This window comes from Lepisma saccharinum, chromosome 18 (assembly GCF_977018435.1).
Source record: "Lepisma saccharinum chromosome 18, izLepSacc3.1, whole genome shotgun sequence".
In the NCBI taxonomy this organism is placed as follows: Eukaryota; Metazoa; Arthropoda; class Insecta; order Zygentoma; family Lepismatidae; genus Lepisma; species Lepisma saccharinum.
The window spans coordinates 58,631,276-58,653,159 of NC_139246.1; the positions used below are offsets into that span (position 1 = coordinate 58,631,276).

At 38.7% G+C, this 21,884-nt stretch overlaps 1 protein-coding gene across 2 annotated transcripts in view; it reads left to right on the forward strand.

Annotated features, from left to right (window-relative positions):
- Positions 1-4,016, forward strand: part of TyrRS (Tyrosyl-tRNA synthetase) — a 67,931-nt gene extending 63,915 nt beyond the window's left edge. For both annotated transcript variants that reach the window (XM_083140547.1, XM_083140546.1), the window contains 2 exons: positions 2,252-2,390; positions 3,886-4,016. In XM_083140547.1, the coding sequence (XP_082996673.1) occupies positions 2,252-2,390; positions 3,886-3,996 (250 nt within the window). In that variant the 3' untranslated portion in view covers positions 3,997-4,016. The remainder of the gene's footprint in view (positions 1-2,251; positions 2,391-3,885) is intronic.
- Positions 4,017-21,884: the final 17,868 nt, after the last annotated feature.

Below are 21,884 nucleotides of genomic sequence, written 5' to 3' on the forward strand. Positions count from 1 at the left end.
GGGCAAGTATCTCAAACCTGGATACCTTTATTTACAGTGGTAAAGGGTCCTCCCCATTGACTAGTGATAATATTTACTTTTTAATCAAGGAATCCTGGTTGGTGGAGGCACCTTGCATAGTCATTCAAACCCACTGTAACCTGCATGTTCAGTCCTGATTAGCCCATCTGAACATAAAGGTGGACTAAATACAAATTAGGGTAAAACTTGTTAGAAATATTACTTACGTGAAATTTAGAAGACTTCGCACTTCCGCGTTGCACAATTTAATGGTTCAATCCTATTAATTTCGAAGATCCACTGTCTTCATTCACAAAAGGGTACGGCGTTTGAAGCGGAGATGGTACCGCGTCACTGCATTGTTTGTTCCCGGGCGGCGGTGGTTGCGATTTCTCCCGTTCGGCGGCACTGGCGCGCACATCTTGGTTTGCGTCGTCTGCTTCCTGTTGTCCGGTGGCGTTGCCAGTTGGGGGTTGGGGGGCTGGGCCGTGCTGCTCAGTAATGTGCCGTTCCTGTTCCCCGCGTGGCTGGAGGGGGGTCGGGTATGTGCACAGCATCTTTTCTTTTTCAGGTCGGGGATCTTTCTGAGGACAGGGTGCCAAGTGAAATTTTATTTTATTTACCGCTTTTGAACCCGAAATTGACTTGGTTTTTGTTTGTTTTCTTACTCTCCCTGTTGCTGATCCACCTATGTATAAGGAATTTTTCACTTTGGGGTAGTAATACTCAATTACAGTAATTATGCAACACAGAGACCCACCATTGTTAGATTCCAAGTAGTCTGTTTTTCTGACCACCTTTTTCTGTTTTTCTGACCACCTTTTGTATATTAGATTTTCAGAAAGCTTGCTCCAGTTTCCTTCCATCTGCAAATGAATGAATGACGAGCTTCCAAACATATTCATATTTTTGCAAACAAGAGAGACAGTAGTAAATATACAGAGAGCTGATGTATTTACTTCTGTACAAAACTGGTTTTTGTTATTGTTTACTAGTTTCGGTGGCCACTGCCACCATCCTTACTAGGGATGTGACAAAGCTGAAAATTTACCGATGCCGATGTACTCACCGATAATTTTTGGAACCGATGCTGATTCCGATACATAAGATTATTAAACAGAAATGGGATGTTATTTTCAGGATGACAAAAATAAATTTGCTATGTACATTTCTATTGCATATCATATGTATATACATATATATTCTCAAGAGATGTGAATGTACATTTGCATCTACAAAATGTTACGTGAACCTTTAAGAAGAACATGGATTCTCAAGAGAATAAACATTAGTATACAAGCAGTTCTTTGAAATGCAAAATGAATTCCTGTTCTGCCAGATTCAACTTCAGAAACATGAGATTGGGAAGCACTTCAGGAAGTAACCTACTTCTTCTCTTATCTCAAATCTGTTCAGCAACACTGAATACTGATGCAGCAGGCATGCCCAAGTATTTTCTCAGGACTTGTTTCAGGTTTGAATATTGCTTTTTGAATTTCCAATACAACAGCAGATCCTGGTTCAGCAATGTACTGTTTTATTTCCAATTTATAGTTAGGTTGATCCTCTGAATGAGTTTGCAATAATTTTATTACAAAAACCCTACAATAATTAAGAATCATAACCAAATGTACAATAAATCTTACAAAACTAGAATATAAAACTTATTAGAAGGTAAAAACTAGTATAATCTGTACCGGTTTAAATATCAGATTTTTGCCGATTCCAATAACGATGTGTCAATTTCGGCCAATTTTCATACATCTATAATCGACTTTGGCACATCCCTAATCCTTACTATCACTATTTCTCTTCACTGATGTTGTCTTGCCACAATTTATGTATGCCACCATAACTTTCGACGCTGCCCCCCTTGCTACACCAAATAAAGTGGCAGTCTTCATCACTGATGCACCAGATAAATGCACTCCAATAATCTGCCCTTTTTGGAAATCTCACAGATCTCCCATTTTATAGCTTTACCTTGGAATCGTTGCACACACAAGTTCGTACTGCACTGATTCAATCAGTACATGCAAAACATGGTGATAACAAATGTACATCGCAATGCATGAGGGTTCAGTGCTGCCAACTCAAGAACGAATTGCCCTTCCCTTGGCAGTGTATTTCCATAAATCTGTCCACTGCCTGTATGTGCTACTTAATTTATCATCATTTTGTTCACTGCTCAACCAAAAGAAACTTGGTTCACCTTGCAAAAAGCTTTCATGACCTCTTCTTCTTTCTCCAGTGACTCGCCAAGGGCAGTGGAACCACTAATCCCTCCAGAAGGAAGTACTCCAGGAGACAGAGTACATGTAGAAGGTTACGAAACAGGAACACCAGATGATGTTTTGAACCCAAAGAAGAAAATCTGGGAAAAATTGCAGGTAAGGAGTATTCTTGCATGCATACTTAAGGAAAAACTACATTTTTTATTAGGATTTACGAGTTTTCTTTATCATCATTCCTTGTTCAAATCATGATAGTTCGATTTTCCCTTCAAACTTAAATGTTTTAATAGGAATTCTTTAACTGAAAGTTAACATCTATCCAGATGTCTCCACAGTACAAAATTAATATTTGTTTATTAAAAATAAAAGGTAAAAGTTCCCCTTGCATATAGCACCGTGCCATGAAGGCACAATTAGGGGATGTACAGGTACATACTTGATCTCGGCCACTTTGGAGGTGATGTGATTACCCCCCCTCCCCCAGGTACCCATTGATTTGAGGCTGGGTGACACCCAGACCCAGAGCCGATTTATGCAGGGACAAGGCTAGAAGAATTTCGACCACCCTGGGAATTGAACCCAGGGCTCCGCATGGCAGTCAGATGCCCTACCAACTAGACCAACGTGGCTCCTGATACTTGTTTATAAAATTTATATTCATTTGCAATAAGATTTTTGTATCATCAGTTAGTTAATAGAATGATTTATATATAACTTACATCACCTTGTGGCAACATAATTGAAATTTATATGTAAATAAACATGAAATATTTATTAGTAACCCTTTTGCCACATTCTTGTTTCTTTAAATTATTTCCCTTGTATCAAACAGTTATAATCAAGTATTTCACAGAAGTATGCATCATTACAAGTCATATTATTGTGAATTAAAAGTTAAATGTGATGAAAGCGTAATTAATAACTATCCAAATGTTTATATGTATATTTTTTATGGTTACAAGAACTGTTGGTTACTGTGAGAATACATATTAGGATAATTGGAAAGTTCTTGGATAAGTTCACTTATATACTGAATTTCTATTAAGAAAAGAGATTGAAACAAATTAAATTATTATTCACTATATGTATACAGTTGAACCTCGATTTTACATTTTTCAGTGGGCCAAGGTGAAAAAACTTAAAATGCAGGAAAATGTAAAATCTGGGAACATAAAATCAAGGTTCGACTGTATTTATAAGTAGCACAGATAAAGGTAAAAAAAGTAAAAGGTAAAGTGCTCCCCTGTGCTTAGCACCATGCCATAAAGGCGTATAGGGGGTAACGCCCCACACTTTCTTGATCCGGTCATGAGTGGGGGTGATGTGATCAGCATCACGCCCCTGACCGCCTTTACCCCCCAGGGTTTCCCCCAGGTGCCCATGTTATTCGACGCTGGGTGGGCGCCGGGGCCGCTTCCAATGTTAGAAAAGTTCCTGGATTTGAACCGGCCGGGGATCGAACCCGGGACCTTGAGCATGGTAGTCAGACGCGTTACCAACTGAGCCACCGCAGCCACCTTATAAGTAGCACAGTTTGTAACAAATGACCATTATTTGAAATAAAAATCATTTCTAACTATCATCTTGATCATTCTTTCTGCAGGTACAGTTGCATTCATAACATACAAATTATTGCTGTCTTTCATTGTAGGTTGACTTGAAGACATCTGCAAGTGGAGAAGCTCAGTGGCAGGGGAATCCACTTATGACAAAGCAAGGGAAGATTGTTTGTAAATCATTAAAAAATGCTCCTATTAAATGATGATTATTTTCTACATTTGATATTGCTGTTTTGTTTACTCATTCTTTCTTTATTCCACCCCCATTTACTAAAATTAAAAGTTATGGAAACTTGAAGACTGTTGCATATTGTGTAGCTTGAGCATCCCATAAATTGGACAGTTAGGTTATGTGTATGAAGGAGAAGGAATGATGGGAAAAAATCTTACTGTAACATTATCAGTAGTGATGCCAAATAAAAATATGAACTGCAACAAATGCTGTATGTCAGTGGACCTCAACGTTTTTACTATGGTAGGCCATTTTCACATTCTGTAAGGGACTGACGGGCCGCACTGTTCCAGGCATGTTTACAAAGGCAGTGGTAGCTTTACAAATAATCACATGGTTTCTGTTGTTCAAGATACATTCATTTACTACTCTCTTTACATATAAAAACAACACACCAACATGGGTAGTTTAACTATTGCAAGGAACACTGACAAGTTCTAAATTCACTTCAACACAGCAAATAAGCATAATGAAACAAAACTGTTATTTTCTTTATAAAAAAAGCATTCTAACCATTCATGCACAAGAATTGTCATTTACCCCTTCACAGAGAGGTCCATGATTGTTTCTTCTTCACTAGCATGTCAATATTTGCTTGAAGTTGCATGATGCTACTCAGACAGTTTTCAAGATGTGTATCGGTCAGTCGATTTCTCAAATTCGATTTCACATTTTTTCATTCTGGAAAAAGAGCTTCTTTGCTGGCCTACATAGTAGTACCGAATAGAGATGCCATGAGCAGTGCATGATTATACAGAAAAGAGAATTCTGATGCTCTCACATATTTGGAGTAAAACTCCATCATGTCCATATTGTTAAACTTCTACCTTAATTCAGTATTACAATGCAATACAATAAGTTCCATTTGCATGTTACCTGGAACATCTTTGACACCTACACTGAAATGGGTTGATAATATCTTAAACATCTTGTGACCTGAGGTCTTGAAATCTTGTGGTGAATTCAGATCTTAATGCTGAGACAGCTTCAGCATACTTCTCAATTTTTTGAAAGTCCACTTGTGACAAAACAGGTAAGCGTGTGAAGTTCCCATTTTTAAACTGATTATATCATCAAGCGTAGTTTGGGTTCAAAAGCTTCCACATGATTACTGTGGCTGGTAGACGTTGATGGAGAGGAGGAAGCAGAGGGCTGATTTCTCTCTCTGCGAATAAATTCAACAACTCCCCCAATGCCAGGTGTCCCGGGTTCGAATCCTGGCCTGGGCATGGATATTTGTGAGTGTCCATTCATCAATTTCATCATATCATCACTCATCCCCATCTTCGCAAATTAGCCAAAAGTAGCACAAAAAGCAAAGTAAAATAAATCAAATCAAACAACTCCCCCAACATTGGCAGACAGTCAAAGGCAATGAGGAAGAATACAAGGGATATTAATTTTAAGGAAGGTTCGTTTTGCCCCCCCGAAAAATACTGCACTGCCAAATTGTTAGTGAAATTTATTTTGTATCAGGTTCTCCATAACTTGATCTATTTTTCCACATAGTTTCCGTGGTTATTTTAACATTTGTCATAATGTACGATGAGCTTTTGTAGACCCTCCCCATAAAAGTCGGCCACCTGCGAGGCAAACCATTCCCCAACTCCCATTTCCCATTTTCACTATTTCGTCGCTGCCAAAACACTTGCCGGAAGAGGTGCTAGTCACTGGGTGCAAGGTCCAGGATGTATGGAGAATGAGCCAATTGGTCCCAGCCAAACGATGCATCTGATCTTGTGTTTGATGAGCAATGTGAGGCTTCTCATTGTTATGAAGCAGCAAAACCCTGGCTGACAGCAGGCAGCGGCATTTATTCTTGATTGCACACCACAGTTTCTTCAAGGTCAGACAATATGAAGCTGAGTTTATTGTCCCTTGCAGCATGAAATAAAGCCCACCAGCAAAACACCGCGTCTGTCCCAAAATACGGTTGCCATAATCTTGCACATTGAGATTGTCGGTTTAAATTTCACTTTAGCTGGAGATAACGTGTGTTGCCACTCGTGGACTGCTGCTTGGATTCAGGAGTCATGTAGGACTCCCATGTCTCATCCCCCGTGATGATGTGGTACACTTTCCTCCTGGTATCGGGTCAAAAATGTCGGAGCATTGGCCAATCTGCTCTTTTTGTGTTCCTCTGAAAGCATCTTCGGAACCCATCAAAAGTCAATTTCCTGAAGTCTGAATTGACACAATTTTGTACATCACTGACCTTGACACTTGCGGAAATTCCACTGACAGCATGGATACAGTGAATTGTCTGTTTTCATGGATTTTGATGTCTATTGCATGCACCAAATTGTCACTGATTACAGATAGCCGACCTGAGCCAGCTCATCATGCATCTTCTCCTGCTCTTCCCTGAACATTCTGATCCATTTATGTACTTTGCTATCACTTCTTGCATTGGAGCCATACACTTCACAAAACTGGTGATGAATTTCTGCTGCTGCCAATAACCGGATCACTGACCGTATCTCACAGTTGGCAGGCTGCTTGATCATCATTGCAATCACATAGTACAAAGCACACACAATGGGAACGTGGCTCCAAATAGTGTCTGCTTCTGTGCGAGAGATGCCAGGACTCCGTGAGCATGTGCAGTACTATGCCTGCATGGGATATAAGTTATTGGCAAACAGGCCTCATAAAATAAGCCTCATGAAGTACTGATTAGTTTCTGCCTTGTGTTCATCTCAAATAAGTATCAAATAGAAAGTTTTGCCAAAGTGGAAAAATACTGTGAACTTATGCATCAGCCAAATACACGTACAGTAAAACTTCTCAATAACGGACAGGCCTGGGGGAAAAATAAATGTCCGTTAATAAGAAGTGTCCACTATTCAGAAAATAGTGTAGATGTTGTGCAATAGAATAAGCATATTACAGTACGTACTTTACGAACATTTTTTTCCCTACATTCAAGGAACAAAATACTTACTGTACTACATACGGTGAATTTAAATTTACTAAAGTATCCCTACATACATTACAATTTCAAAAAAGAAAATACAGTACACGTAGTGTGAACCTTTGTTAAATTACTGCATTCAAAATGCTCTTTCATTTTCAATAGGCTCGAACTATTCCTGGCCAGACCCAGGTTGTCCAAAATAATCATCTATATTTTTGTGAATCTTAAGTTCTTCACAATTGTCTTTTCATAGATGTTGATGACTTCAACTTTTTCCTTTAAAGTCAGTCGTTTGCATTTCTGCAACATCGTAGCGGAAGTGACACACATTCTCAAGATAACCACAAAGAATACTGTCTACTCTCTGCACTTTAAAAAAGAAATATGTTTGGTGTTACATGAAACAATGCACGCTCGTTTCAAATACTGGCCATTGTTGTGTCGAATTCCAGGAATTGCGACCGTTTTCTTTAGGCTGTCCATTATTAAGAAGTTTTATTTGCGTTTGGGAGGAAGTTTTCAGTGTTCCGTTGTTGAGAAGTAATATTGCCATTAAACCCAATGTATTTCTGCTGGGGAATTTTAAAATGTCTATAATTTAGAAGTGTCCATTAGGAGAAGTTTTGCTGTATTTAGAAAATGCAATATGCCTCGGGAGCAAGGTCATAACGTTTAGTGGAAGAAGCAGACTATATAACAGATCATTAAAACCTCTAATTGTGTTGGCAAGGTGTAGTCCCAACTGACCAAAAGGAGAACAACTCCAGGCAAAATGGCTGCCAGTGAAGGAAATGTGCATCAACAGTGGACGAAACTGAAGACATGCAAGTAAATCAAGGTAAACAAAAGACAAAAAAGTCCAAAGAAACTGAAAGATAACAGCAGGAAGAAGTTATGGTACAGTGGACAGGAATATTTATCATGAAGTGGGAAAGTAATTTAGAAGTGTGTTTTGTGTAGGAAGCGTTGTGAATGAATACTGTCAACATTTACTACGATATGTGGAATACCATTGATGTTATTGCAAACTTAAAAGTACAGGTGGTGGATAATGAAACTGAAGCACTGGTGATTATAGAACACGTCGCTAGAGGGCCACCTGTTGTTCATGCACAACGTAGTGGGCATTTGAGCATGTCTGCCAGTCACATTGGCACAGTAGTAGCTGGACTGCTTGTCGAATATTTGGTTTCGTGCAGTAGAGTGGCTGACATATCAGAGTTCCAAAAAGTGCAAATTATTGGTGCTCGTCTCGCAGGTGCATCAGTAATGGAGACTGCAAATATTTGTAGAGCTACAGTATGCAAATATTTGTAGAGCTACAGTATCAAGGTTCATGATGGCATTCCAGAATGAAGTATGAGCCACATCCAGGAGGAGTAACTGTTTAGGGGAAGCAGAAGCTGTCTGCGAGAGACGTCAGGATATTGAGAGGATTGTGTCCAAAAAGCATAAAACTACCACTGCAAAAGTCACTGCAGAATTGAATACACACTTGACTGAACCTGTTTCTACCAAAATCATCCATTGAGAACTTCATAGGGCCAACATCAATTGCAGGGTTGCTGTACCGAAACCCTTGGCCACTATCACCAATACCAAAAAGCATGTTGACCTGTGCCAGCTGCACAAATCATGGATGTAGACAACAGGGGCGGCGCCAGAAATTTTCGACTGGGTGGGCAGAAGCTCCATATTGATAGATTAGGGTGGGCAGTATAAATTTAAGACCATATATATGTGCATGTAAGATGTACAGTATATGTATCCCCCCCTCTCTTACACGCCCGATTTTTTTTCTTGCTTCTTTTCCCTTTCATTTCCTTGTTTTCCTCTTTATTCTTTTCTAATCTATTCTCGCAACTTGTTCCAAAAATGATGGACACAATTATTTCAACGAAGTATTTATCCATGCGCAGCCATACATTCAGTCACATTCTTTCATGCATGTTAATGTAATGAAATAAATGTGAATTAGCTTTAAGCTTGTGTTGCATCATATTTTGCCCTTCGAAAAAAAAGTACAGCATGTAGTTGATTTTAAGTATTCGGCGACAGTGATAGAAAGTACGATGGTAGACAATCGTGAAGTTTCTCGTAATTTAAATGCATGTTCCTGAGCATAAAATTTTCATCGTATAAGTTTTTGACTGAAAGAATTTTCTTACTCCTTGGGGGTCACTTTTCTTAGCTTATAAGGTTTGTACAACTGACAAATCTATCTGAATGTTTGCAGTAGGGGCGATTGGGTTCCAACATTTGAGGGGCAAGGGCAATATACTTTATTTTGGTCCCCCACCTCCCGCTCCCCCTAATCGCCGCTACTGAATGTTTGGATTAAAATTAACGTCTTATTAGGAATGATTTAAAACACAGACTGAAAACCAATTCTTTGTTCATTGTCCATGGAAGTATTCCTAGGCTAATGAAAGGCTATTTTGACAAAATATCACTCATAAGTAATAAACAATTAAGATTGAAATATCTGTTCAGAATTGAAGAGATTATTAGCTAAGTTGATATTCGTTTTCTGAACTAAGCCAGAATAAAACTTTAATTTAAATTAAAAAGACAGGTGCATATTATTACATAAGATGAATTATATTAAATTAAATTATAATTAGGAACAATATGACGAAAATTCCCCCCCAATAATATTTCCTTATATAAGAATTGTTTATTATATTTTTGTTTTTATGTTTAACTAGAAATACTGGAAATAATACATAGGAAAGTCATGTAGATTTTATAAATGTTGATATTGTTAGGCAGGCAATAATAGTTTGTATAATTAGTATAATTCCTATAGATAGAGGATGTTTCATTTGTAACAATGTTACTCATGCGGGAGAAGCAATACATGTATGGTTACATGAATATTTTTTTGAGGTAACAAAATTATTTAGGACACAAGGAATTCATCGAAGTTGATCACCGAACCAGGAATAATTCATCTATATTTCATAGATGACTTGGGTTGTCTGGCATGACCATTTTGAACACACTATAATGTCAACCTCTGTCCTGTACAGCATACCCTGCAAACTTTATTCTTGCAGCTCAACGAGTCCCTGGTGCCTGGAACCACAGTCGAAGAAATAATTTAGGGGGATTTTTTTTTGTGTGTGTGCGTGTGTTTGGTTTTGCCCCTTCGTCACTTTAATCTAATCACCATTGAACCTTTTCGTCGTCATTATCCAAATTAGTAGAAAAATGACTTAAAATAAGACAAATCATCCACAACTTACTCTTCCAAAAATGTAGTTTCATTAGTACATAACCACTTTGAAAGTTTAGGTGGTAGTTTCTACTAATGAAACACATTGCACAGTGTTCATTAGTAGATCAAGGCAGATATTTCCGTGAACAATGACGTTGTTTTCCAAAAGTCTCAAATATTTGTCTGAGGCAATACACCCTCTTAAAATGGACGAATCTTCTGAGGTGGTAAAATGACATGTTGACATAATGACATAAAATGTTGCGAGTCCTTTCTGTATATTTTTTCTCCAATGGCATACCGCTGTCGCATTATAATGAAGAGATCCTTAGTTCGACTCCCCCCTCCTCTGGTGGAAGCACACTGCACGCTGGTTCGGACTACACGTTAAACTGTAGGGTTAGTCCCGATTAGCCTATTTGAGCATAAAAGTGGGCTTAAAAACAAACTCACAAAGACGTCTTCTGGATACTTCGTGACATAACTTTTTTCTTTACTTCAGCTACATATACAGATTCTGTCGACATTTTCGGCTGATTCATGTGGCACAATTTATGTGTCGAACGAAAATTTCTAAATATGATGAGTCACTCGTTAGCAATTGAATAATTCTGTAGCTTTTTCCATACATAACTGGTTTATCAAAATTTCTTCTGTACGGTATTGTAGTGATTATTGTGATTCTTTCTTATTAGTAGAACGAATATAAAGTTGATATTTCACATACCATATTGGTATTTGAAGATGACAGGTATATAAAAACCGTAATGAAATAAAGAAAGGGACACTTCTGAAATTTCATTGCAGAGCTAATTAAAACTATACTACAGTGCGAAGAATACATAAACCCGAAGGTTTATGGCTGCAGCAACACAAGCCTTCCATCTGTCCCTATCCGGAGCAAGATCAATCTAATCTTTCCCATCCTTACCGATTTATTTTAGGTCCATCTCAACGTTATCCCTCCATCCTCGTCTTGGCCTTCCCACTGGTCTCTTACTATCAGGTTTCCTAACAAGAATCCTGTAAACTATTCTTTCCTCTGCCATTCGTGTCACATGGCCTGCATATCTAAGTCTTTTTGATTAAATTATTCTAATAATAATAATAATGAAAATGTCGAAATAATTTATTGTGCTGGAGGAAGTAACGCCAAGATGTTTTTATTTGCTTATTTGGAGATTTTAACCATACCCAGGCCGGGATTTATATACGTATGTGGAGGCCTGGAGCTTACAACACAAGACCTCGCTCCAATCGCCTCTACACAGTTTCTGTTAACTTATCGCCAAGTTACATGGTGTGGTTTTTTATTATTATTTTTTTACAACATCCGAAGTACCTAATTTTTTAATTATGTGGTACTTTTCAAAGCAGTCTTTCCCAGTGAAGGCCTGGAGCTGCAGTCCTCAAGTTCACCTTAAACTAATCTTGATCATACCCTGCATAAAAATGAGCCTCCTAGGCATAGTAGCGGCTTTTAATCATAGAAGTATAGTTGTTTTTTGTTTCAATACCTCTATTAATTGCTTTTACTTTCTAATGACAAAATTAGCTTTTTATGGGTTGATAATATGTGAACATTTCTAGCATAGATAATAGCTATTCACAAGTAAAATATACATGTTATGAACACCAGAATACACCAACAACATGCCGTGAACTCATTGGTGTGCTTCAGGAGAAATGTCTGCAAATCCCTTTCACCACTGTGCAGGACCTTTTTCGGTTGGCGGCTGAAAACCATACTAATAAAGATTAGTGTCTGCATTCCAGGTTTTCAGTTTCAATGTCCACCACCTGTAATTTAAGAAAACAATTTTTGAAAATTTTATTCTGCGAGAGTGAAAAGTGGAAATATGATTGTGTTCAAAGATTTTAGTGATATCCGTCAATGAACATTTCATATTTAGTGGCTGATGAGATAAATAGTTTTACAAATGCAAGAAATTAGATCATTTCTCACAAAGGTACGCCTTAAATTTATATTTGTCATTTAGGCTAAAATTTGTCTCAATTTTTCCAGAACTAAAGCAATTTAAAAATCTTAAGCATAGAAGAAACAGTAAAAAAATGCATGTAATAACACTGAATTTTGCCCTTAACTGTGAAAAATAACACAAATTCAGGAGAAAATAAAACTAAAACTTCACGTCCCTACTTATCAGTCCTCTTTTTCAGTTCCACAACAGCCAAGGTCTGGAATGCACTCCCCAAAAATGAAAGAAAATCAAACATTTACACATGAATCACTGATCAACAAGCAGAAGCAAGATAAATTTGCATATGAATAACCAGAAAAAATTGAAAATGGCCAGAAATTATTTGCATATTACTTTTACCTTGATCAAGCTTAATGGATGATATTCGGCCAACAACATGCCCCACAAGTCACGCGAAATCATGCTCTGCCACCATTTTCCGGGCAAACAAATTGGATCCCACATTGAAAACATGCTAGGTAAGCATTGCGCATGTGATTTTTTGCCGAAGTGATTGAAAGTATGATTATCGCAAATTTCTCGCTGTAAGCAGGCTTCTCATATGCTTTCCTCTATTGTATTGTCTTTTAATTTCTTTGTAATCTTTAATTTTATCATTATTTTCATTTGTATATTTTTGGGGTTAGCTGAGCTTTCATGAGCCTTGGTGAGCAATAAAGTCAATTCAATTTTCTTTCTTTTTTTGAACCACCATCTGTTTCCATTATTAAACTACATGACTGGCTTACAGAAAGGTTTGACGTGAAGAATTACAATAGTTTTGGAAAGAGGTAAATATTGCAATCTAAATTATAACTGTTAGAACACATGCTATTATTTTTTCACACATTTAGCATTTACTGTGAAATTACCTTGGAAAAAGCAATAGTTTTCTGTCAAGTCTGCAAAACTGTACACTCGCTCACTTGCATTTAAAATGTCTTTCTCCTTCAAACCTTGTATCCACTCTTTAAACATGTAATGTGCAATTCATGATTTGAGAAAAAAAACCTCTCATGATGGTAATGTATTAATATTGCACACCATTTTTGTTTAATTTTAAGGAAACAAATTACCACAAACCTATTTTTTCCATTCAAATGGAGGCGAATGGTTTGTGTGTGGCCACTCATGAACCAAAATGTGCTTGCCTGTTCGGCCAAGATGGGTCTGCCTAATTTGTACGATGCATGCCAAGGAAAATGATAGTACTTACTGCATGTCGCTTTATCACAAACCCATGCCTCTCGAGTGGAGGACCTTATTGTATTCCATAAGGTGATTCGACTCGGATGATTGCAAATGACACTCACTAATAATAACGAAGATATATTGACTAAAACAAAGATTACATACATGTACAAACTTGCTGCAAAGCAACATGATGGACAGAATGAAATCACCGCACACACTCGGCCATATTGTCTCGCGAACTGACTGAGCGTGTAAGTGTGTGTAGGTGTGTGTGTGTTTGTGTGTTCGAGTTTAAGCATAAAAACAAAACTGAAAGCCCCAGACATCTATTGTTAAAAATGTCAAACATATCAATTATGATTTGAGACATATTATAATTTATATCTATCAGGAGTCTCTGCCATCTGGGCAGACGATTTCTTGGAGGTCAGTGAGGTCTGGCTCGGGAAAGGAAGTAAGGGCTGAACCAATGAGAAAATGTCCAGGAGTGAGAGCACTTAAATCTCCTGGATCGTCGGATAAAACAGTCAAAGCCCTTGAAATTATGCATGCTTCTATTTGGGTGAGCAAAGTTGCAAATTCCTCAAAATTCAGTGTTGGAATTTCCTACTACTCTAACTAAATGCAGCATATTCCACTCTCCCATATTCCTCTGAAATGTGGTGAGTTAGGTGGAATGAAGTGCCACTGGAAGGATTCAGAACTCGCGTAGTCATGAATATCTTGTGTGAATTCCTGTGATGAAAATTTAACATACTCAGTTCGTTTCTTGCCCCGATGAAATTCTTGCCATTGTCACTGTACAGATTGGCACATTTACCTCTATGAGATGTAAATCTTCACAGGGCTGCGATAAATGCATCTGTGGTGAGATCGGAGATGTGCTCTAAATGTATAGCCTTGGTGGCTAGACAAATGAATAAAACCATGTATGATTTGCGATAAACCTTGCTGCGTGGCGAATGCGATTTCAATCGAAAAGGTACGCGATAGTCTACACCAGAGTTGACAAATGGTCTTGACGGTGTGAGACTAGGTGACGGAAGTTGACCCATGAGTTGCTTGGCTGTGGTTGCCTTCAATTTGTAACATACGAGGCAATTGTGAATTACTTGCTTGATTGTACACCTTGCTCGTACAATCCAGTATTGTTGCCTGAGTGATGACAACAATAACTGTGGTCCTGCATGAAGCTGTCTCAAATGTTCCGCTTCTATTATGAGCTATGTCAGGTGACCTTTCAAAGGTAGAGTAATTTGATGTTTTGTTTCATAAATCAAATTGCTATTCTTGAGTCTTCCTCCAATGCAAAGCAGGTTGTTGCTGTCCAAAAATGGATGCAGGCTCTTCAATGTGCTGTTGGCAGCAATTTGTTGGTGCCGTTGAAGATCTCTAATTTCAGACTTGTAGCTTGATAGCTGAACAGTCTTGATGCATGTATGCAATGCTGATTGCATTTCCTTTGTTGAAAGACTTCCCTTTAATTTGTTGTTGGACTTTCTGCAGTTATGTATAAATCGCTGACAGAAAGCTATAACTCCAGTTAATTTCGATAATTTGGAGAACATTTCGATTGTTTGCTCCAGTGAATTCTGGCAAACTGATACTGTTGTTACGCTTGTTCCTTCCGGAATTTCTACTTTCCTTGGCTGCTGCGTAATTGGCCAATGTTGTTCTGTATCTGTTAACCAATGTGGCCCATGCCACCATAAATGGTTATGTTGTATTGAAGTGGGTTCAATACCTCTTGAGATTATGTCTGCCGGGTTATGTGCTGAAGGAACATGTTTCCAATCGCTGCTTTGCGTAATGTCTTGAATCTCTGCTACCCGGTTGGCTACAAAGGTTTTCCATCTGTTGCATGGTGCTACTAACCATGCTAATACGATTTGTGAGTCTGATGAGAGATGTATTTCGTCTACTTTCAGACGTAAAGCTAGTAGTACCTTGTCAACTAATCTTGCTAGAAGTAATGCTGCACATAATTCAAGACTAGGTAATGTCACCTTCTTGATTGGTGCTACTAGTGATTTAGCACAAAGTAGATTTACTGCTGTTTCACCTTTGTGGTTAGTTGAATGCACATACAAACATGCACCGTAAGCATATTGAGATGCATCTGCAAATCCATGTATCTGGATATTTCTGTTCCATTAATTAGAACAAAACGATTGACTTCAATGTGTTTAATTGCAGGGAGTTGTCTGCACAACCATTTCTGATTCACGTTTTGTGGAAGTTCTTCATCCCACTGAACATTGCGTGTCCACAATTGTTGAAGAAATGATTTGTATGTAATAACAATTGGAGTGATGAGACCTAAAGGGTCAAAAATTGATGCAACGACTGATGCTACCTGTCGTTTAGTGCTTGATATTTCGACGTTATTTGCTACTTCAGAAGCTTTGCTGTTGATCAGTAATCTATCCGCAATAGGATCCCAAGATAAACCTAAAGTCTTCACTTCTAAATCGCGAAATTCGACTGGAAGCTTCATTTCACGCATGGCTGGTGGAACTGCTTCTAGCACTGTCGTGCTGTTCAGACACCATTTACGCAAAGTAAATCCTCCACGCTGCATAATGTCAATTAATTCTGCCTGAATCAGTAATGCTTCAGCTACGTCTTGTGCTCCACTCACTACGTCATCAACTAACATGTCTTCCTTGATGATACTACTGATGTGAGGATGCTTCCTGATTTCGTTGTCTGCCAGTCGCTGTAAGCATCTAGCAGCTAAGAATGATGCCGAAGCTGTACCATATGTAAGCGTTCGTAGCTCAAAAACTTCAATTGGATGTTTGTTGGAGCTTCTTCACAATACTCACTGTAATGGGTTGTCATTTTTTTGCACCTCAATCATTCTATACATTTTCTCTACATCTCCTGTGAATGCTATAGGATGTGTGCGAAATCTTGTCAGGATGGAGAATAATATGGTGGGCCTGACCATCAATATGTCATTGAGACTCTTGCCACTTGTGGTTTTGGCTGATGCATCGAAAACAACACAAACCTTGGTCGTGGAACTCTGTGGTTTGATTACAGCGTGAGGTGGCAAATAGTAGGCTACCCTGTGGTCGTGAGACATCGGTAATTGTTCTACAGGTACCATGTGACCTAGCTCTTCATATTCATTCATGAATTCTGTGTAAGGAATCCTTAGTTCCAGTTGATGCTCAAGTTTTTTGTCTAGTTGGAGAAATCTCTTGGTGGCCTGTTGAAGTGAATCGCCCAATACTTCTCGGCTTTCTTTGACTGGAAGTCGAACGATGAATTTACCTGTTTCGTCTCTCACCGTGTTTTCACAATAGTGACACTCACAGCTGATTTCTTCCTTTGTTCTAGGCCTGCTATATATCTCCTCCAGATCCCAAAATCGCTGTAGCTGTAGTTGAAGACTTTCTTCCGTTCGAAGGAAGCATGATATCGATGAATTGTTGCCACTGCAATGTTGTGGAATGCGTCCTGCGACTATCCATCCGAATTCAGTGTTCTGTAGAATCTGCAAATCAATTGAACGTGTTATGCGATCAGGCTTGAGAATTTCAAAGAAGATCTGGGTGCCTATTAAAAGATCTATCTTCGCTGGCACATCAAATGTTGGATCTGCCAATGTTACATGTCTTGGTATTTTGATTGATGCTCGGTCGACTCGATGTGAAGGTAAGTTGGTTGTGAGCCGCGGCAATATTGAGCATTCAATGTTGGAACGCTATGTACTTATTCTGGATTGCAACTGAATATCCACCTTGAAATTTGCTTGTGACTCGACATTGTTTATGCTGTGAATCGGTAAATGCTGAGGATATTTCTTCAGTTTGACGTGCTGAATCAACTCTTCAGATGCAAAGTGGCTCTGGGATCCACTGTCTAGTAAGGCTCTACAGTATATCCATTGACCTGCATGATTCTTGACCTTTACCACTGCTGTGGAAAGTAACACACATGATGTATGTTGCCCTTTGAGTGCACAATAAGAAGCTTGTGGAGTTTGATCTTGACTCTCGTTTTGCGTTACCTGGGAATTATCATTCTTGCCTGCTTCCGTAGATTCTGTGCTGGAAAATGATGTTATTAATGGAGCATCATTATGCAACAATGTGTTATGCTTGCGCAAACATTTTTTACACAAGCCTGCCTTGCATAGACACAGTACGTGATTTGGAGATAAGCAGTTCGTGCAGAGTTTATTCCTTCTAACATAATCATACTTCTGTTTGTTAGTCGCGGCGATGAATGACATCATTTTTCTAAAAACGAAAAGAAATCATCTATGCTGACAAAATCTGTTTCACTATATTCCTAACTAACTAACTAACTCCCTAGCCTTCTTAAACCCGAAGGTTCATGGCTGCAGCAACACAGGCCTTCCATCTTTCCCTATCTTGAGCAAGTTCTATATACTCTTTTCCATCCCTACCGATTTCCCTTAGGTCCATCTCAATGTTGTCCCTCCATCTTCGTCTTGGCCTTCCTACACGTCTCTTACCATCAGGTTTCCCAACAAGAATCCTGTAAACTCCTCTTTCCTCTCCTATTCGTGCCACATGGCCTGCCCATCTAAGTCTTCTTGATTTAATTATTCTAATAATATCTGGACATGAATACAAATTATGTAGTTCTAAATTATGTAACCTTCTCCACTCACTTGTCTCCTCATCCCTTTTAGGTCCAAAGATTTTCCTAAGGATCTTATTTTCAAATACTCTCAATTTATGTTCCTCTTTCAATGTAAGGGACCAAGTTTCACATCCATATAATACTACAGGCAAAATTACTGTTATGTATATTTTAACTTTTAGTTTCCTAGATATTAAACGAGAAGACAAAAGTTTATGAAGAGAGAAGTAACATGCATTTCCTGAATTAAGCCTACTTTTTATTTCCTCTTTAATATAATTTTAATTTAATATTACTCCTAAGTTACTTACGTGAAATTTAAAAGATTTCGTAATTCCGCGTTGCACAATTTAATGGTTCAATCCTATTAATTTCGAAGATCCACTGTCTTCATTCACAAAAGGGTACGGCGTTTGAAGCGGAGATGGTACCGCGTCAGTACATTGTTTGTTCCCGGGCGGCGGTGGTTGCGATTTTTCCCGTTCGGCAGCACTGGCACGCGCATCTTGGTTTGCGTCGTCTGCTTCCTGTTGTCCGGTGGCGTTGCCAGTTGGGGGTTGGGGGGCTGGGCCGTGTTGCTCGGTAATGTGCCGTTCCTGTTCCCCGCGTGGCTGGAGGGGGGTCGAGTATGTGTATAGCATCTTTTCTTTTTCAGGTCGGGGATCTTTCTGAGGACAGGGTGCCAAGTTGGGTGTGCTTGTCCATTGTCCAGGTTTAGTGCTGGTTTCTGCTGGATGATAGCATGGGTTTCTTTGATGGTGTTTTCTATGACAGAGCCGGTTGGGTGAAGTATGGATATGGAGGAGATGGTGTGGTTAGTGGAGTGGAGGTGTTGGGAGAGGCCTGATTTAGGTGTGTCGTTTTTGGAATCTTTTACATGTTCGTTAATCCGTTCTTGGACGGTGCGGATGGTTCTGCCAATGTAGGTGTTGTGGCATTGGCATGTGGTCTTGTAGACACCGGGGGATGCAAGTTTGGGTAGGTAGTATCTCTTGAAGTTGGGTAGTGCCCTTCCGATTTGGGATATGGGTTTGTGTGCTACTCGGATGTTGAAGGGTTTGAGGGCCTTGGCAAATTTTCCAGATGTGGTGGGGTGGTATGGAAAGGCGATCCATTTGGGTTTAGGATTTTGGTTCGGGTTATCTCTGTTTTTTGGATGTCTGAACTGGGTTTCTGTTTTTGCGCACCACATGGATAGTTGGCGCTCGGTGTAACCGTTGTTTAGGCCTATTTCCGTTACGCACGCTATTTCATCTTGCAGGTCATCTTCTGTGCAGCTGTGTGTGAAGGCTCTTCTGTAAAAGTTCATCCATACTCCAGCTTTCTGTTTTGGTGGGTGGTTGGATTTTGCATGGATATACTGGGTGCCCGAACCTGGTTTCCTGTATACGGATGTGACGAACTTGTCTTGGAGTCGTCGGATGCTGAGGTCGAGAAAGTTGAGGCGGCCATTTTGTTCCCTTTCAACGGTGAAGTTTATGTTGGGATGTATGTTATTGAGGGCAGTTAGGAGAAGGGTTAGGTCCTCTTCCTGTTTGTAAATGACTATGGTGTCATCGGCATATCTTTTGTATCTTATATGAGCAAACTCTGGTTGGGTGAGAATTGACTTCTCGGCCACATGCAGCACTATGTTGGATAGGGGTGCAGAAAGGGGGTTGCCCATCGCTAGGCCCCCTGTCTGGTGGAAGAAACTGTCCTCGAACTGGAAGTAGTTGTGGGTGAGGCAGGCTTGTAGAAGGTTGCAGATTTCATCAGTTACAAATGCACACGGCCCAGCCCCCCAACCCCCAACTGGCAACGCCACCGGACAACAGGAAGCAGACGACGAAAACCAAGATGCGCGCGCCAGTGCTGCCGAACGGGAAAAATCGCAACCACCGCCGCCCGGGAACAAACAATGTACTGACGCGGTACCATCTCCGCTTCAAACGCCGTACCCTTTTGTGAATGAAGACAGTGGATCTTCGAAATTAATAGGATTGAACCATTAAATTGTGCAACGCGGAATTACGAAATCTTTTAAATTTCACGTAAGTAATTTTAAACCGCGTTTACCGCAACCACCATGAATTACTCCTAAGTATTTGAATTTGGAAACGAGTGTGTTCAAACGAGTTGTTATCAATAATTAGATTTTGATTATTACCTAACACTTGGTTTCTGCCTGTAAGCATATATTTAGTTTTCTCTTTGTTAACTTCCAAACCTATCTCTTTAGCAGTTTTGAAAAATATTTTAGCATTATTCTTAATTGTATTCACATCATCCCCCAGTAAGTCTACATCATCTGCATATGCTAACAACTGAGTCACACCATTTAATTTTAGTCCTTCTTTAGTTTCTTTTACCTTCCTAACAGCATATTCTAAGGCAAAATTAAAGAGCAATGGAGATAATGCATCTCCTTGTTTTAACCCATCATGAATTGTAAATTTGTCAGACATATTAATACCCACACGAATTTTACTTTCTGTTTCACTGGTGCATATTTTTATCATACTAACAAGCTTCTTAGGTATTCCAAACTCGACTAATATATTATATAATTTATCTATTTTGACCGAATCATGTGCTTTTTTTGAAATCAATGAATAGCTGATGGACATTTTGATTTTTTCCCACTTTTTTTCAATTGTCTGTCTGATGTGAAAAATTTGATCTGTAGTTGATCTGTTACGTTTAAATCCACATTGATAATCACCTATAATTTCATTAGCATATGGGGTTAGTCTTGTTAAAAGAATGTTAGATAATATTTTATATGTTGTCGAGAGTAGAGAAATTCCACGGTAATTATTGCAGTTCATTTTATCACCTTTTTTAAACACAGGAACAATTATGGATTCTTTCCACTGTTGAGGGATTTCTTCTTTATTCCATATTAAACAAATTAATTTATGAATTTGACATATTAATGAATTTCCACCATATTTAATTAACTCAGCTGGTATTAAATCAATGCCAGGTGCTTTGTTATTCTTTAGCCTTTTAATAGCATCCTTAACTTCAGTCAAGTTAGGTTCTGGAACTAAAGGTTCTGCTGTGTGGACTTCATTTACTTCTGATTTATCTCCTACATGGACATTTAAAAGGTCATTAAAGTAGTTCTTCCATCTATTTAGAATATCGCTTGGGTCAGCTAGAAAATCACTGTCTTTATCTTTTATCAAGTTTACTTTAGGTTGCCACCCCTTTCTAAACTCATTTACACCTTTATATAAATCTCTGATATTTTTATTTTTGCTGTTTGTTTCAATTTCGTTAATTTTGCTTTTCAAGTAATCTCTTTTTTTACTTCTAAACGTGTGGTTAACTTCTCGCTTTATTCTATTATAATTGTTTAGATTTGTATCATCAGAGTTATTTAACCACCTAAGTCTAGCCTGATTTCTTATCTCTATTAGATTATGACATTCATTACACTGGGTAACAGGCAAAAAATCGTCCAGGGTTTCTCAGCTGAATTAGACTAATTTTGATGCCCCGAGTCCGAAAATGACCTTGGTTTTGCTCAATCAGGTCAACCTTTTGAGCTACAGCAGGGGTCGAAGTGTCCTATATTTTTTAATTACTTTCACACCACTTAATTTATATATATATTTTATAATATTATAATATAATATTTTTTAATTACTTTCACACCACTTAATTTATATATATATATATATATTATAATAATATAATATTATTTATTACTTTCAGATGGCTTCGGCGCGACGTTCATGCAGGAATAATCCTGACGTTTTCTGCTACATCTGCGGAGAATACACGCTGTCAGCGGACAGGAAGAACATCACAAGATTCGTGAAGCATGCATACCAGGCGTACTTTAAAGTCAAGCTAGGTGACCAAGATAAGTCCTGGGCACCGCACACGGTGTGCAAGACGTGCGTGGAATACCTCAGGCGGTGGACTAAGGG